This window comes from Lepidochelys kempii, chromosome 1, assembly GCF_965140265.1.
Source record: "Lepidochelys kempii isolate rLepKem1 chromosome 1, rLepKem1.hap2, whole genome shotgun sequence".
NCBI lineage: Eukaryota > Metazoa > Chordata > Testudines > Cheloniidae > Lepidochelys > Lepidochelys kempii.
In genome coordinates, this window is record NC_133256.1 from 67,619,807 (window position 1) to 67,638,667 (window position 18,861).

Below are 18,861 nucleotides of genomic sequence, written 5' to 3' on the forward strand. Positions count from 1 at the left end.
AATACAGTATACTACTGTGTAAACTACTAAAAAAATAAAGAGAAAGCAGCATTTTTCTTCTGCATAGTAAATTTTCAAAGATATATTAAGTCAGTGTTCATTGGTAAACTTTTGAAAGCACAACCATAATGTTTTGTTCAGTTAAAAACATTTCAGAGTTACAAACAACCTCCATTCCCAAGGTGTTCGTAACTCTGAGGCTCTACAGTATCCCCAATTTACAGATGGTGAACTGAGGCACAGAGAGATTAAGGTTTTTTTTTAAAGAAGTATCTGCTAATTTAAATATCTGACATGCTTAGGACCAGATTGTTCAGTTTCAGAATTATATCGCACTTAATACATTAAAGCAAAGCTCCGTTTGTGACTTCAGTTGCAGCCCCGAGTGCTCAGTCCTTCTGCAAATCAGACCCCAGCCAACCTTAATTCTGTAATTTGTGCATGTGTGAACTGGAATTTTTTTCAAAGGTTTCTAACTTGGCAAAATTTGGGCACATTTTCACAGGGATAGCAAAAGGGACATGCCTGAAAAAGGATCACCTCTGGCCAAATTTCAGACAGTTAGAATTTTTTTAACATTGAGAGTGAAGCTGATAAGTTTTTTCAAGTAGCTTAACCATTTTGGCTGAAATTTGCCACGAGCAGACACCTGGCATAGAAAATTTCAACCCAAATAATTAAAGATTAGGAAAGATTAGAAAGCACCTAACATGTTCTTTGTTCAGTGAATTAAAAATGTATATTTGGAATTGTTTTTATGGACTGAATTTATGAAAATTTCAATACTGTATAATGTAATTGGTGTGTATGTATAACTGTCCCACTCCCTTTAGTTATTTATAGGTGGGTGAAGTGTTGTTAATGTCATATTTTCTTTTGGAAAGACATTAACTTTCAAGTCAACTCCCTCCCCCCCTTTCTTTTTACTTTTGGTGTCTCTTTTTTCTATAAGGTATTTGTGTGTATTGTGTTTGTTCGCTTGTAGTAATGAAGGATATATCTAGAGTGTGTAGTATGTGCAGTGGAGAGGTATTGAGGGCAACAAGTGATATAATTTCAAGCATTATAATTATTTCTGGTATCATAGTGAACAAGATGCTGTACAAACACAAAAGTAGACGCAGTGCCTGTCTCAAAGAGTTAGGTTATTTTTCATCTTTATGAATGGCTTAAAAAATAAAAATGCATGCTTGCTAGCAGCCCAGTTTTCATATGAGAAAATGGACTATAAAAGCATACAATAGCCCTACTAGTGTTAGTATTATTTGGAGTTAGAGGCTTTGCAAACAGCAACTGTTAAAATTAAACGTGTTTTAAAACTGCAAGACTAGGAAACTTGTACTCAGGTATTTTCAGAGAACTGGCTGAGGAGCAATTGGAGCCCTTGGTTTTGATATTTTAACAAACTTTGGAACACAGGAATTTCCAGGGGACGGAAGGAGAAAAATACCCCAAACCTAATGTTCCAGTATTTAAAAAGGGACAATCTAGGTGACATTGACATCTGTCCCAGACAAAATCATGGAAAGGCTGATATGGGATGCAAATGTTTAGAATTAAAGAACAGTCTGAAAATTAATGCCAATCAATATGATTTTATTTAAAATTCGTCTTGTCAAACTTGGTATTATGTTTTGATGAGATAGGTTTGGTTGATTAAGACATAATTTACTTAGACTTCTGCAAGGTAGGAGTACTGCATGACTTTCTGATTGATTCTGTATAATGTTTTTTATTTAATGTAGCAATTCTGTTCAGAAACATGGGCCACCACAAATATCTCTTCCAGTGTTGCAGTCTTTGCACTGGCTCACTATTCAATAAAGGGTCCAATTCAAAGTCTGTCTTGATACTCAAATTCTCACCGGGACTGGCCTCTCTCTCTCAGAGACGATAGTTCTTACAACAACTGTGTTCTATTGGAATCATGGATTGCTAAACTATTCTGGATGGACTCATGAGTGTGGGAGATGGAACTTTCACAAGAGTTGGACCTAGTCTATGGAACTTGATCGAGAAGATACTAAAAACACAGACTTCATTGTGTTTTGAATATAATGTAGAACTCATTTTTTCAGTTATATATGTTCTCACTTTCTCTTCCTCTCAGCCCATCAAACAGTTTTTCTTTTACAGTTTGGGAAGTTGCTTAGCTAGTATAGTATTGAGGGCCATGTGAGTACCTTAGGAAGAAACAGTGAATTAGTCTCTTCTCCACTTAACTCTTCATATTGGGTTAAAAAGTCAGGAGTGGTGTAACGCAGGCCTAAAAAGCCTGATTCCAGTTGGAAGAGAATTTTGCCAGCACAGGAACGGTGAAAGAGAACCATAAGGCTGTGTTCAGAGCATCTCTTTGAAAGCTGTGGTATAAGGCGTAGAGTTGGGCATAATGGGTGTGTTGGGAGCAGAGCTGGGGGTTGGGCTGAGGGCAGGAAGTGTGGGGGTGTGCAGCACTGTGGAGATTGAAGACAGTGTTATGGCCCATAGAGCAGCTCTGGGAGCCTTCCATAATTTATCTGGGTCCCCAAGGCTGTCTTTTATTCTGTGAGTTTTTCCAGCCACCATGAGCATCCCAAGATTAGGCATGTGGAAAGCTGACTCAGTCATTTTGGTCCCCTGTGCTCCCTGGCCTGTGAGTTGTGTGCTGTGCCTCTTAGCCTGTATCTTCCCTGACAGAAAGCATGTTTTGTACCACAGGATAACTATTGTGTGTAAAAACATCCTGGAGACAAGGCACTTGAGTTTTACTACAAGGCTAGCTGAGGTCAGCAGGTGTGTGTGGGGAAAAGGAGTATAGTGCTGACCTGTCCTACCTACTCTTGGTAAACCCTACATGTGCCTTGTCTCCATTTAGGATTTTACAGAGAAGTACTATTGCAAGTTTATCTCACTGATAAAAAAAAAAAGAAAACAAAATACCCTTTGTATCAGTGAAAACACAGTGTGAGACAGCACAAAATCTTATCCAGCATGTGTATGCAAGGAAAATATCTTGGTAAGCAGATATATTTGTTTTAAAAATGTTGTGGTATTTTACTTTTTTAATTATGATAAAATATCTTTATTTTCTTTAAAGATTCAGTGAGTGCCTTTTTAACATTTCTTTGGACATATGTGTTCAGCAGCTTTTACTTTTTACTTTACATCATTATAGGGATGCCATTCCCCACCTTCCTACAATTGAATGTATCCTTTTTTTAATGAAAGAAGTTGGCCTGGCAAATTTTTATACTATGTTATATGACAGTTTAAAATATAAATACACCCTCCCACCTGAAAAACAAAATAAGGCAAAAATACAGCCCAAACCTTGAAAAGGTAATGCTTTCAGCTATTCTTAAATTAAACATGAAAAATAGAGTATTTCATCTGGCTTCATACAACTTCTGCTCACTGTATAAAGCCTGGAGTGGTGGTGGTGGTGGTTGTCAGTCCATTTTGTGGGTTAATAATAATAGAATTTTGTTTTTTTAAATGAAAAACAACTGTTGAATTGTACAAAAATCTGTCGACCACAGCATCTCAAAGATATTCTGATTGAACAGTTACGTGAATACATAATTCCATGATAAAACAAAATCCTGAATATCGAATATGTCTTAAAATGTAATACTTGAAAAATTGTAAATACCTGCTGTTTGTAATCCTATAAACAGCCATTAGGAATCATTTCATTCTAGTGGCTGAAAACGGTGCATTTGGGGAAAAAAAATCTGACTAATTACATGGGAGAATGATCTCTCTGATTAATAATGTGCTTTTTAGCAACTTTCTTCTGTGTGTATGTGTGTGTGAGAGAGAGAGAGAGAGAGAGAGACTGGGAAAAAAGGAAACAAACCAAGACATTTAGGCCTTGTCTACACTATGCAATTTTGTCAATAAAAGTCTGCTTTCGTTGACAAAACACGGAGGTGTATACATTGCAATGCTCCTCCCGCCAATTTAACTCTTCAGCTACGTCGACATAATAAACCCCATTGACGAGAGGCATAGAGCTTTTTTCGACAAAGTTAGAATGGCTCTGTCACTGTAGATGCTGTGCTTGCATATGTTGCCATAAGTGGCCTCAAGGAGATATCCCACAATGCTATCCTGACTGCACTGTTCAGCAGTTTCAGCTCTGTTGCCCTGGTACACAGACCTCTTTTAAAGCCCTCGAAATTTTTGAAATTCCATTTCCTGTTTGCTCTGCAGTGGGAGTTCACATAGCATCTTCACAGCTGACCATGCTGGCTTTCTACAGCAAACATGCTCCTGCCTGGAGTTGTTGGATCTGCTGGGTCTGTGGGGAGAGGAGGCTGTGCAGTCATAGCTCCGCTCCAGATGTAGGAACTTTGATATGTATGTGCAGATTGCTGATGGCTTGGAGGAGAAGGGGCACTAAAGGGACACGCAGCAGTGCTGTGCTAAGATCAAGGAGCTGAGGCAGGTGTACTAGCAGGCAAGGGAGGCAATGGTCACTGTGGTGTGGTGCCGAAAACATGCTGCTTCTTCAAGGAGCTGTATGCCATCCTCTCCGGTGACTCTACCTCTACCGCCAAGCACACTGTGGATACTTCGGGGGGGAACAGAGGCAGGGGCCAGCGGAGTCAACCCCGAGGATGAAGTGGTGGTTGAGGAAGTAGAGTTGGAGGAAGATGTGGGATATGCGACAGGTTCATCTGGTGGTGTGGTGAGCCAGGACCTCTTTTTTGATCTGGAGCCAGCTGTCCAGCTCTGGCTCTCCTGAAGCAGGAGAGGGGAACACAGGTAAGTACTTATATTGCTTTGATACTGCATGGTGACATGAGGTAGAGGTGTCCTTTATTTTGTTACGTGGTAGAAGTGGGGTAAAGGAGAGAAATTAACAACACTAGATACTGTGTGCATCTGCTTCTCATTCCCCTGTGTAGCTATGCAGTGGGAGCCTTGCAGAAAAGTTTGCAATGCACATCGGGATGCCCTGGGAATCATCCTTAGAGATCTCTTGCAAACTTTTCTGGAAGTACACTGCAATCCTCTGCCAAAGGTTCCTTGGCAGAGCTGCTTTGCTTCATCCCCCGCTGTAGGAAACTTTGGTGTGCCAGTCGGCAATTACTTCTGCAGGAACCAAAGCAGCACACAGGCGAGCAGCATACGGACCCGGTCTGAAGCTGTATGCGTGCAGGAGATGCATCCTTGGTTACCCTCAGGAGTGAGATATCTGCTTCAATCACTCTTGCCTGTGGAAAATGGTGGCAGCATTCAGAATAGTGTCCCTAGGTGCTTGTACTTCTGAAACCACCCAGGCCCTTTGCTCCATGTTGTCCCTTTCCCTCCTAGAACAAACTCACCATGTGGAGGGCTCTTGCTGTGCTGCGTGCTTGCCAAGGTGTATGTAAAGAGGTGTATGTAACTTTTGTGATTCAAAATACTGCCTCCTTGTATTGTTTCTTTTGTTTCTGAGGATGTGCCCTTGAGGGCCATCTCCTACACACTGGTAGAGGACCTCTGTCAGATATGGAGGTGAATAAGGTGTAAGGATGACTGCTAAGAGAAGTGCTGCAATGATCTGATGCTGCAGATAATGAGCACTGAGCCTGGAGAGAGAACGAGTCCATGAAAAACTCAGAATGGATAGCCAAGAGAGGAGACAAGGGCAGGAGTGGATGACAGAGGGGCAGGAGTGGATGATAAAGCTGATGGAGGACCAAAGAGGGATGCTGAGGTTTCTGATTGTGCTGCAGTCGGCACATATCCGTGCTCTATTCACTCTGCAGCCCATACAGAACTGCGTTCCATGTCCTCCAGAAATTCCCCCCACACGTTCCTGGCATGGTTCTAGCCCATTGCAGTACCCCTTGCACTCCACCCCTAGGGACATATTTCATAATGACAGCTGGACTTACACGCAGCTGTGAGAGCCGCATTTCAGAGAGTGCTGCTCAGTCTCTTGTAAGAAATGTAAATCTGTGTTTTACTGTTTTTAAAAATTATTAGGGTTGTAAAGCGATAAAAAAAAATTAATTGCACAATTAATTGTGCTGTTAAACAATGACAGAATACCTTTTATTTATTTTTGGCTGTTTTCTACTTTTTAAAATGTATTGGTTTCAATTACAGTACACAGTACAAAGTATACTGTGCTCACTTTGTTTTTTATTACAAATATTTGCACTGTAAAAACAGAAGAAAGAGTATTTTTCAGTTCACCTAATACAAGTACTTTAGTGCAATCTATTTATCATGAAAGTTGAACTTACAAATGTAGAATTATGTGCCAAAAAACAAAACAAAACTGTGTTCAAAAATAAAACAATTGAAAAATATTTAAAGGACCCATTATTAAATACAGTTTTTAATATTTGTAATTTAATTTGCTTAATAGATTAATATTGACTAAAGAGATACTGGGCTTCATTGATGTTACTAAGTATGGAATTGATATTTTGCAATTTCTAATTAGTTCTAAATATGCACATCTAATTTAGTTTACGTCTGTGTTCCAAGTGAAAATATCTAAATTTGAAATATTTCTTAATTATAAAATATTATAGCTGAACCTCACTAATCCACATATCTATGGTGTTTGTTTCACCCCCCTTCCCAAAAAGAAAAAAAAGCCTGCCAATCACTTCCTAACTTTCATCAGTATTTTGTTTGTTTTGGGTTTTTATGTATGACTCTAGTAATCTGAAATGTGCAGATTGACACTTCTGTGGAGAATGAAGCCTTTGCTCTCTTTTTATAGAACAGGAACAGTAGAGGTGGCAAAAATACAAACATTTCACCCCTGTTTTTGTCAAATTACCTCAGCCTGCAGAAAGGACCACCTCTACAGACAAAAGAGTACTTTCTTTTGTGTTCATTCAGTTCTTGACATTTCCCACCCCCCTCCAACCCTCCCTCCCCCTCCGAGACGGTCAACAAACATGCAAGCTAGTGTCACTTGTGATGGTGGTTCTTGTGATGAAGGTGCTTGAACATAGTTTAATGTGCTGAGACCAACACATTCATTTCACGTACGATACTGAAAAGCCATCCAGTGTTGAAAACCTTTTTTTTTTTTTCCCCAGTACCAACCTTTGCCGGGTTCAGATTGGCTTGAAAGACTTTATATTGTATCTCATCACAAAAGTTTACTATTACATTACCATAACTGTTTGAGGCACATAAATTTTCCTGTGTGTTTGGACAGTGCCTAGCACCATGTGGGTACCACTGGAATACAAATAATATTACTAAGATTTCCTTACTTTTATGAAACCTATTACAGTATATTTACTAATATGTTGTACTGTTATCAAACGATGAAAGATAAACTACACTTTTAAAATGCCTGATGAACAAAGAATGTCTGTTGCAGTTTCTTAAATATATTAAATTGTTTACTTAGGTCTTAATCCTGTGAGCTGGTGAGGATGGTGCTGAGCATTTTTCAATCCCTGCTAACTCAAATGAGAGCTAAAGGCACTTGGAATCTATTTCTGCAAAATACTAGTTCACTAATACACAGATTTTTATAATTGTTGGTGGATTTTTCAGCCAGTGTGAATTAGCAAAGTTCTACTGTATTAGGAAAACTGTGAACTCACATATCATTGGAACTTTTAATGGTGGTATAGTGTGACAGAAGATACTTTTTGCTATGTACATTGTAATTCTGATGGATCTTGTATTTGTTCTTTTTCTCTCAGCTGGTAAAATGTTAAGTTATTCTTTAAATAAATAAATACCTCCTCCCACCCCCCCCCCCAGATTCTTGGGGGAAAAAAACACACAGTTCTTTTAAGAACTACAATATCTTGGTTGCTGCAGTAGCAGAATATGTTCCTACTGTTATATAGGTAGTAGGGAAGTGCATAAAAACTCTTCTCTTTAAATCTATGATTTTCCTACTTTAATATAGAAATATTTGTAAAACACATTTCTAGAAGGTTTAATGATATAGTCACTCAGTAAAATTTATGACACTGCAGCAAAATTTTCTTCCTTTAGAAAACTGATGTAACTTCAGCAGAAACCTTTGAAACTATATTGTGCAAAATATTCCCCAAGTTTAAAGTGACTCAGTGATATAGAAAAGCAATATTGTTCTTTTATTATGTAGCAATGGTGCCACCTAGTGGATGTCTCAATGTTGTGCATTCTTTCTGTAATTTCACCTTCTACGTACACTTTATTTTAGATTAAATACAAAGTTATAAAATTATCTTATCTTTGTCCAGTGACCAAAAAAAAAATTGCATGTTGTAAATTCAGATACTGAATTTAAAGAATTCTCTTCTGGTTTTGAGGTTTATATTTTGCAGGAGAGCTAAAAAATTCTGACTGGGTTCTCAGTTTGACAACCTTAAAAAGGATTTTAATTTTTGATATCTGCATATTCAAGGTTCAGTGAATACATAAAGTTTGGCCATGAGATTCAAAACTGCTTTATGTGACTGAAGTTGAGTTCAAAACAAGCTGTTACAGGAAATAATGTAAAATTGATTTGTATCTTCTGCCTCCACTAATAGCGGGTTTGTGGTGAAATGTGACTCTGTATTGAGTGCTAATTTTAGTGAACATTTATTGAAAATTATGCATCTTTCACGTACTTTTGTTTTATTTTCTTCTTAGCCAGAGCTGCTTCTTGCATAATGTGTAACTAGAAAGATGAGAGTAGAAGAAAACTAAAATAGATTTATGTGACAGGAATATAATATCATGGGATGGCGATAGTACAAATAGTTGAATATTTATATGTGCATATGAACCATAAAAGCCCAAAAGTGATAATTTAATACGTTTTAAAAGAGAATTTACTATTTTATACAGTAAATCTTATTTTGAAAATAGCTTACCTGATTGATTCAGTTCAACGTTAAGTACTCATACTTAGGGTGCTTCTAAATAATAGATATATATTTTTATTGGCTTGATCCATCTTTATAGAGACTAGAGGGCAAATAAAAGCAGATCTTATTTCAGCTAACGTTGTTTTGGTTGTGCATTTCAGGCATTTGTGTTATTACTGTTATAAAAAAGATAAGCTTTATATATTTAGATATGTGAGTTGTCACCTGCTTTCTTTAAAAGGTATAAAATAAGACAGATGGACACATAGGTGGACAGTGCGAATGGATTTTTTGGCAATCAGAGATGCTGTAAATTTTGGTTATTATGCCTCCAACAGAATAGGGTATATTCCTGCAATATAGAAACTTTGGATGTTAAGTATTTACTTCATTTAATATGAGGGGACAATTGGAAAATAAAACTAAGTATATGTCTGGGGGTGCAGGCTCTGAAGTGGGGCTGGGCATGAGGGGTTTGGGGTGCAGGAAGGGGTTCCGGGTTTGGGGGGGCTCAGGGTTGGGGCAGGGGGTTGAGTGCAGGAGGGGTTCAGGGCTCTGGGCAGGGGGGCAGCGTGTGGAGCCCTGTGGCCCCCTGCCTAGAAGCTGGACCTGCTGCTGGCGGCTTCTGGGCTGCAGCGCAGTGTCAGAAAAGGTAGGCACTAGCCTGCCTTAGGTGGGCAGCACCGCCCATGGGACTTTTAACGTCCCAGTTGGCAGTGCTGACCAGTGCTCATCACCGTAATGCAACATTGTAATTATCTACAAAATTCAAAATACCAATGTTGCAAGGTATGTATAATATGGGTAAACAAAGGAATAATTATTGGATGTTCAGTACTCAGGAACATTTTGGAGTAATATCCAAAAATTCAGATGTTTGTGTGGACTTCAGTTTTCTTCCACCAGGCCTTGCAACCTCATCTGCTTTCCTGTTTACATTATGGAAATAATTCATGCCTTCCTACCCTCCTTGGCATCTATGTAGTGGGTTGGACAGCAGACTTACTTCTCTGTAAGTGTTTTTGTGGGGCAGTCTCTTCTGGTTCTCCTCTTTGTCCTCTCTTCCCTTGTGTTCTTCTTCCTCCATTACTCTTGCACTCTTTTTCCTCGTTCAGCAAATATATGCTTTTTAAGAGTGTATATGTGTGTGGGAGGCTGTATTAAGGGAATGTTTCTGTTGCTATCCCAGCTAATCGCTCCTTTCATTTCCTTATTGAGAAGGAAGGAATGGATAGTGGTAGGCGAAGGGAATCAAGAACTAGCCGAGGCACAGAGTACTGTGCTCTCAGGTGCCTGCTGAGAAGAGCACTCTCCCTGTCTGTCAACTGCAACAATAGTGCCGCAACCTCTAGTGGAAAGCAGATGTAAAGGGAGACTTTTTGTTCCCACACAAACTTATGGAGTGGTATGTCCGGGGAAAGCAGTCTGTCCTTTTATCATTAAATTTGACTTAAAAGACAAACATGAAAGTGGGTACTTTAATCTTTCCCCTCTCCCTTGTCCCCATAGTATATACACACCACTGTATTACATGTTTTTAAATGTAGCTCTACCTCCAAGGTACATAATTTCAGTCACTAAACAGATTTAAATGTGGTCAGTACTTGGAAGAGAGCCTCCAAAGAGAAAACAGGTCTGGTACATTTGGAAGGAAGTGGGAGAAGGTCTGTAGGTTCTGAAAGAGCTGGGCATGAGGGACTGAAGGACAGACAGCTGTATTTGGAAGTTCACACTCCCAGTATGAGAGTGGGGATTACATACACACAAATTCTGTGCATTTGGGCATGATGGGCACTACGGTACCTTATTCTGTTGTGCCTGGAAGGGACTGAGTAGTCCCTCACATTGAGGAGAATGGATTCCCCCACGTCCAATCTCAAGAGTTATCTTTTGCAAGCTCTATCCCCGCTTGGGCATAGCTTCAAATTTCTGAGGTGGGTGTGTGTTTTTCATGTTAAGTGTACTAAGTCTCTGTAATAGATTTTTTTTTAAACGTAAAGCATATTTTATTTGTAATGCTTCAATTGACAAAATTTTGGTGTCTTGTGAATAATAATTTTTCACTAAAATAATTTGTGGGCTGCCTTTAAATATATCAACCAAATAATTAACAGAGATTGAGATTTTTCATTAGCTGTGATGGAACAATGTATGGACAATGAGATTATGAAAAACACACCGCTGAAGTAGAAACTAGCTGAAAGGTTTTTCTCTTTTTAGCCACTCTACAGGAAACCTATCTGGTCTAGTTAGAGCTCAGGTTGTGCTTAATAAAGCTGAATGTGTACATATATATGTTTAGTTAGAATAGAAATGATTGGGTTTGGAATACAGCACATCCAGAGCTCCCATTAGGGAGGGAAAAAAACGTGCTCTTACCAGTTGTTTTAGTAAACAGGAATTCTCTAGGGTAAGAGGTTTTTTTGGTACTTACAGTAGTATCTTCACTCTTGGGTCCTATTTGCTTACAGGCAGCACCTGGGAACTCATTAGAAAGCTCTAGACATTTTGATCCTTCTCCTGAGGTCTGTCAGTGCAGGTGTGCAGAGGGATCTTTTGAGACTCACTCTATACTTGTCTTTTCTTTTTCCTCTTGATCGAAGTAGTGTTGCTGTTAAAAGTTCTGTTACTTAAAAATGAAAACAGTTTTCTAATACACACCTTCAAACTTTCTCTTAAAATGTAACTGGGATCTTGCATTTTCTCTTTAATTTACTCGTGACAGTGTTTTTTAATGGTACATACATTGTGTTTTAGAAAATATTTTAAAATATTGGATGAAGTTTTAATTTAGTTTAGTTTTTTTGTTAGCTGTTAATTATGTTGAAGTGATGAAGTAGCTGCTGAAAACTCCTTAGCTGATGTCCCTAATTGGACATTTGTTGTTGGTGAGACTGTTGTGTTGACAATGACTGTAATAGTGCTGGCTAAAGAGATGTTATTTAGCCAAAAAGTGACTCAAGTTTGTTCTCTGTGCCCTGGTCTACACTAGGACTTTAGGTCGAATTTAACAGCATTAAATCGATGTAAACCTGCACCCGTCCACACGATGAAGCCCTTTATTTTGACTTAAAGGGCTCTTAAAATCTGTTTCCTTACTCCACCCCTGACAAGTGGATTAGCGCTTAAATCGGCCTTGCCGGCTCGAATTTGGGGTACTGTGGACACAATTCGACGGTATTGGCCTCCGGGAGCTATCCCAGAGTGCTCCATTGTGACCGCTCTGGACACCACTCTCAACTCAGATGCACTGGCCAGGTAGACAGGAAAAGAACCGCAAACTTTTGAATCTCATTTCCTGTTTGGCCAGCGTGGCAAGCTGGAGGTGACCATGCAGAGCTCATCAGCAAAGGTGACCATGATGGAGTCCCAGAATCGCAAAAGAGCTCCAGCATGGACTGACGGGAGGTACGGGATCTGATCGCTGATCTGATCTGATCTGATCGATGGGGAGAGGAATCTGTGCTATCAGAACTCGGTTCCAGTTTTCGAAATGCCAAAACCTTTGTCAAAATCTCCCAGGGCATGAAGGACAGAGGCCATAACAGGGACCCGAAGCAGTGCCGCGTGAAACTGAAGGAGCTGTAGCAAGCCTACCAGAAAACCAGAGAGGCAAATGGCCGCTCCGGATCAGAGCCCCAAACATGCCGCTTCTATGATGAGCTGCATGCCATTTTAGGGGGTTCAGCCACCACTACCCCAGCCGTGTTCTTTGACTCCTTCAATGGAGATGGAGGCAATACAGAAGCAGGTTTTGGGGACGAAGAAGAAGAAGATGATGATGATGAGGTTGTAGATAGCTCACAGCAAGCAAGCGGAGAAACCGGTTTTCCCGACAGCCAGGAACTGTTTCTCACCCTGGACCTGGAGCCAGTACCCCCTGAACCCATCCAAGGCTGCCTCCTGGACCCAGCAGGCGGAGAAGGGACCTCCGGTGAGTGTACTTTTAAAATACTATACATGGTTTAAAAGCAAGCATGTGAAAGGATTACTTTGCCCTGGCATTCGCGACTCTCCTGGATGTACTCCCAAAGCCTTTGCAAAAGGTTTCTGGGGAGGGCAGCCTTATTTCGTCCTTCATGGTAGGACACTTTACCACTCCAGGCCAGTAACACGTTCTCGGGAATCATTGTACAACAAAGCATTGCAGTGTATGTTTGCTGGCGTTCAAACAACATCCGTTCTTTATCTCTCTGTGTTATCCTCAGGAGAGTGAGATATAATTCATGGTCACCTGGTTGAAATAGAGTGCTTTTCTTCAGGGGACACTCAGAGGAGCCCATTCCTGCTGGGCTGTTTGCCTGTGGCTAAACAGAAATGTTCCCCGCTGTTAGCCACAGGGAGGGGGGAAGGTTGAGGGGGTAGCCACGTGGTGGGGGGAGACAAAATGCGACCTTGTAACGAAAGCACATGTGCTATGTATGTAATGTTAACAGCAAGGTTTACCCTGAAAGAGTGTAGCCACTGTTTTATAAAATGTGTGTTTTTAAATACCGCTGTCCCTTTTTTTTTCTCCACCAGCTGCATGTGTTTCAATGATAACAGGATCTTCTCCTTCCCAGAGGCTAGTGAAGCTTAGAAAGAAAAAAAAATGCACTCGAGATGAAATGTTCTCTGAGCACATGCTGTCCTCCCACACTGACAGAGCACAGACGAATGCATGGAGGCAAATAATGTCAGAGTGCAGGAAAGCACAAAATGACCGGGAGGAGAGGTGGCGGGCTGAAGAGAGTAAGTGGCGGGCTGAAGACAGGGCTGAAGCTCAAATGTGGCGGCAGCGTGATGAGAGGAGGCAGGATTCAATGCTGAGGCTGCTGGAGGACCAAACCAGTATGCTCCAGTGTATGGTTGAGCTGCAGCAAAGGCAGCTGGAGCACAGACTGCCACTACAACCCCTGTGTAACCAACCGCCCTCCTCCCCAAGTTCCATAGCCTCCACACCCAGACACCCAAGAATGCGGTGGGGGGGCCACCGGCCTACCAGCCACTCCGCCACAGAGGATTGCCCAAAAAAAAGAAGACTGGCATTCAATAAATTTTAAAGTTGTAAACTTTTAAAGTGCTGTGTGGCATTTTCCTTCCCTCCTCCTCCACCCCTCCTGGACTACCTTGGTAGTCATCCCCCTATTTGTGTGATGAATGAATTAAGAATACATGAATGTGAAGCAACAATGACTTTATTGCCTGTGCAAGAGGTGATCGAAGTGAGGAGGGTGGTTCGCTTACAGGGAAGTAGAGTGAAGCAAGGGGCGGGGGGTTTCATCAAGGAGAAACAAACAGAACTTTCACACCGTAGCCTGGCCAGTCATGAAACTGGTTTTCAAAGCTTCTCTGATGCGTACCGCGCCCTCCTGTGCTCTTCTAACAGCCCTGGTGTCTGGCTGTGCGTAACCAGCAGCCAGGCGATTTGCCTCCCACCCCGCCATAAACGTCTCCCCCTTACTCTCACAGATATTGTGGAGCACACAGCAAGCAGTAATAACAGTGGGAATATTGGTTTCGCTGGGGTCTAAGCGAGTCGGTAAACTGCGCCAGCGCGCCTTTAAACGTCCAAATGCACATTCTACCACCATTCTGCACTTGCTCAGCCTGTAGTTGAACAGCTCCTGACTACTGTCCAGGCTGCCTGTATACGGCTTCATGAGCCATGGCATTAAGGGGTAGGCTGGGTCCCCAAGGATACATATAGGCATTTCAACATCCCCAACAGTTATTTTCTGGTCCGGGAATAAAGTCCCTTCCTGCAGCTTTTGAAACAGACCTGAGTTCCTGAAGATGCGAGCGTCATGTACCTTTCCTGGCCATCCCACATTGATGTTGGTTGTCGTCCCTTGTGATCCACCAGAGCTTGCAGCACTATCGAAAAGTACCCCTTGCGGTTTATGTACTCGGCGGCTTGGTGCTCCGGTGCCAAGATAGGGATATGGGTTCCGTCTATGGCCCCACCACAGTTAAGGAATCCCATTGCAGCAAAGCCATCCACTATGACCTGCACATTTCCCAGGGTCACTACCCTTGATATCAGCAGATCTTTGATTGCGCGGGCTACTTGCATCACAGCAGCCCCAATAGTAGATATGCCCACTCCAAATTGATTCCCAACTGACCGGTAGCTGTCTGGCGTTGCAAGCTTCCACAGGGCTATCGCCACTCGCTTCTCAACTGTGAGGGCTGCTCTCATCTTGGTATTCATGGGCCTCAGGGCAGGGAAAAGCAAGTCACAAAGTTCCATGAAAGTGCTCTTACGCATGCGAAAGTTTCACAGCCCCTGTGAATTGTCCCAGACCTGCAACACTGTGCGGTCCCACCAGTCTGTGCTTGTTTTCCGAGCCCAGAATCGGCGTTCCACAGCATGAACCTGCCCCATTAGCACCATGATGCATGCATTGGCAGGGCCCATGCTTTCAAAGAAATCTGTGTCCATGTCCTGATCACTCACGTGACCGCGCTGACGTCGCCTCTTCGCCCGGTATCGCTTTGCCAGGTTCTGGTGCTGCATATACTGCTGGATAATGCGTGTGGTGTTTAATGTGTTCTTAATTGCCAAAGTAAACTGAGCGGCCTCCATGCTTGCCTTGGTATGGCGTCCGCACAGAAAAAAGGCGCGGAACGATTGTCTGCCATTGCTCTGACGGAGGGAGGGGCGACTGACGACACGGCTCACAGGGTTGGCTTCAGGGAGCTAAAATCAACAAAGGGGGTGGCTTTACATCAAGGAGTATTTCAGGCAGGACTTCACGGAGGGTTCCAATAAGAAATGGTGCACCTAAGTTATTGTTCTTATTGGAACAAGGAGATTAGCCTGGCCTCTGATTGATACATGGCTCGATTTACCTCGCTGCACCTTCTCTGTGAGTGACTGCAGTGTGACCTAGAGAAATGAGTCCCCTAGACAGGGGAGGGGGGGAAGCAAATGAGTACAAAACAAATCTGGTCTATTTCTTGTTTTGATCCACTCCATCTATCTTTTACATCTTTGGCTGGCAACAGACGGTGCAGAAGGACTGCATGCCATCCACATCTCATGGCTGCTCGACAGAAGATGGTACAGTACGACTGCTAGCCATCCTCATCTCTTGCCTGCCCGGCAGAAGATGGTACAGTACGACTGCTAGCAGTCCGTATTGCCTGCCTGCTCACCATAAGACGGTTCAATAGGACTGACTGCAGGACTAAAGAGAATGACCTGGTCAAGTCACTCCAAATTTAGTCCCTGCGCCCATGTCTGCCCAGGCGCTCCCAGCCGACGTGGCCAGGAGCACCTCGGACACGACGAGGACGGCTACCAGTCGTACTGCACCGTCTGCTGCCAGAAGGCAATGGGTTGCTGCTACTGTGTAGCAATGCCGTACCGCGTCTGCCAGCACCCAGGAGACATAGGGTGACGGTTACCTGAGCGGGCTCCATGCTTGTCGTGGTATGGCGTCTGCACAGGTAACTCAGTAAAAAAGGCGCGAAACGATTGTCTGCCCTTGCTTTCACGGTGGGAGGGAGGGAAGGGGGGCCTGACGATATGTACCCAGAACCACCTGCGACAATGTTTTAGCCCCATCAGGCATTGGGATCTCAACCCAGAATTGCAATGGGCAGCGGAGACTGCGGGAACTGTGGGATAGCTACCCACAGTGCAACGCTTCGGAAGTCGACTCTAGCCTCGGTACTGTGGAAGCACTCCGCCGAGTTAATGCACTTAATGCACTTAGAACATTTTCTGTGGGGAGACACACACTCGAATATATAAAACTGATTTCTAAAAAAACGACTTCTATAAATTCGACCTTATTCCATAGTGTAGACATACCCGGTGTCTTTCTGGGGGAGGGGAGGGGAAATATTCTGGTTTAGTGAGTGAGTTCAGTTGACACCTGGGTTAAGTGATCAGTACCTCAAGTCTTATGATCCACTTTGTAATCCTCATTTTAGGGTGAGACATTCAGTGGTAGAGCAAAGAATCCCTTTTCAGTAACAGTTATCAGAAGTGTACTACTTGATGCAGGGGAATAATGTATGCTGCTTAGGAAAATTTCAGGTTCTAGTGCGTAATTTTTTTAGTTATTCAATAGAGAGAGGGTTTCTCTTACTAGGAAACAGTTGAGCCACTATCTGGAAAGCACTGCTTCTAAGCAAGCAACTTTTTCTGTTTTCATCTGGTAGCAACTGGTAGACTATATACTTCTGCATTGGTTCCCAAAATTTATTTGTGTGTGTGTGTGTGTGTGTGTGTGTGTGTGTGTGTGTGTAAATTATACGGTATAAAACGACTGACAGAATTATAACTGGTAGAGTTAAAACTGAATTTAGTATTCACTGTCCTGACGTTTGAGGAAACATACAATCATCCTTAATGTTGCAAAAAGATTTTTCTTTTGGATAACTGCATTTGTAGTCTAAGAAGATCCACCAAAAATTAGACACATAATATTTTTACCCTGTTGACTGCTGTATGTTTCTGTTAGCTTCCCTCTCCTATTTTCTTTCATTTTGCCTCATTAAGAAGATAGTTTTCACAAATCTTGAGTTTGTTCTAATTCTTCTTTTAGTTATGAAAGCTGATCAAAAAACAGCCAGGGGGTGAACTTCGTAGAAGTTTTTTGCAGATATGAAAGTATTTTTCATTCTGTTGTCATAAGGTTTTTTTTTTTTTTGGGTGCAACTTTCTAAGGAGTTTTTGTACAATTTTTTGTTGAAATTGGAAATTCCAAAACTGAATCGTGATAAAACTGATCAATCAAAATTGGCAATACAAAATTAATTGTGTGTGTAGCACAAAAATGAGAATATTGCAGAACAGCTGCCATTTTTAATTTAAAATTTCTGTTAATTCGAAGAAAACATTTTTTTTATAAAATCTCTTTTAGGAAAGCTAAAAAGTTGTCATATTTTTCATTAGAAAAATTTTGTCCAACTTGAATAGTTGTCAGTTAACATCTTTGGGAAAAGCACTTTATCTTCTCCAGTAACTGAACTTAGCTGACCACTGTGTTCTACTAAACCTGGGCGTAGGCTGTCACTTGTTTGTGTGGATCGTGTCATCTTTGTTTAACATTTACAGAAAAAATAGTCTCTGCCTTGTAACAATCTTGGGGTTCATTAAATAACAAACCAGTGAATGACAAAGCAATAAAACTTTAATAAAACAAACTGGAGAGCTTCTGTAGTGAGCTGCTCCACACACAGCCATGTGGTGTTTCCAACAACTGCTTCCAGGGCATATGTCCACACCCACAACACTGTCCCTATGAGGGAGTGTCTCCAAATCACAATCTTTCATAAATATATCTTTGCATGCCTGTAAGAACTTATTAACTAGTGTCTCGATCATTCACTTGGATCTGTTCAGATAGTGTTGCTGTAGATTTCAGTGGGATGCTACAGGTGCAAGGATCAGCTTATTTTTCTGCCTGGGTCTGAATGCCTAAGTTATGATGAGGGAAGGAGATAAGACCGTGGATAGGTAGATGAGGGCCATGGTGCAGTAATTTATACGATAAATTGGGAAATTAGTGTATGCATCTAGGAGTTCACATAAAGATAATTAGTAGTTTTATATATAAATCTTTAAGAGAAGGAGAAAAAGGAAGTAGGAATGGCAGAAATGATCAATAAGGGAACCGCCCACATAGAGGCAGTGTGAAGGAACTCCTCAACTGAAGGAATCCTTTCATCTGTCAGTTGTTTTCTAAACTGCATTGTAAGAATACAGAAAATACAGAGTATTACATATATTCCTACTGAATAAGCCTGAAGTCCTGCCATTGTGGTTACTTAAGGAATCTAAAAGGAGGATTAACTAATAGCTTAGTCTAAAATGTGTTTCAAATACCTTCCTAAAATAAGTTCATTTTGTTTTAACAGGTATCTTTCAGATGAAGGAATTGAAGCTTGCACAAATTCTTCTGACAAAGTCAATATAAGTGACGTTATCCTGATTGCCCTTAATGTAGGTTACGGTTGTGAAATTTTTGGAAAAATCTTATCAGATTGTTCAGTCTCTACATGTTGCACATAATACACAATGTTTTTATTTCCATGTGTTGTTAAATTTAGTATATCTGAATTAGAT

The 18,861-nt window shown here is 41.4% G+C and overlaps 1 protein-coding gene across 8 annotated transcripts in view; it reads left to right on the top strand.

Annotated features, from left to right (window-relative positions):
- The window catches only part of TDRD3 (tudor domain containing 3), a 442,979-nt gene that overhangs the window by 70,733 nt on the left and 353,385 nt on the right, over positions 1-18,861 (top strand). For 7 of the 8 annotated variants that reach the window (XR_012159207.1, XR_012159206.1, XM_073346158.1 and 4 more), the window contains exon 2: positions 18,654-18,738. The exons of the other annotated variant lie outside the window; for it this stretch is intronic. Coding sequence is in view for 5 of the 7 variants with exons in the window: in XM_073346158.1 (XP_073202259.1) it covers positions 18,654-18,738 (85 nt within the window). In the remaining 2 variants the exon portion in view is untranslated. The remainder of the gene's footprint in view (positions 1-18,653; positions 18,739-18,861) is intronic. 8 annotated transcript variants of the gene reach the window in all.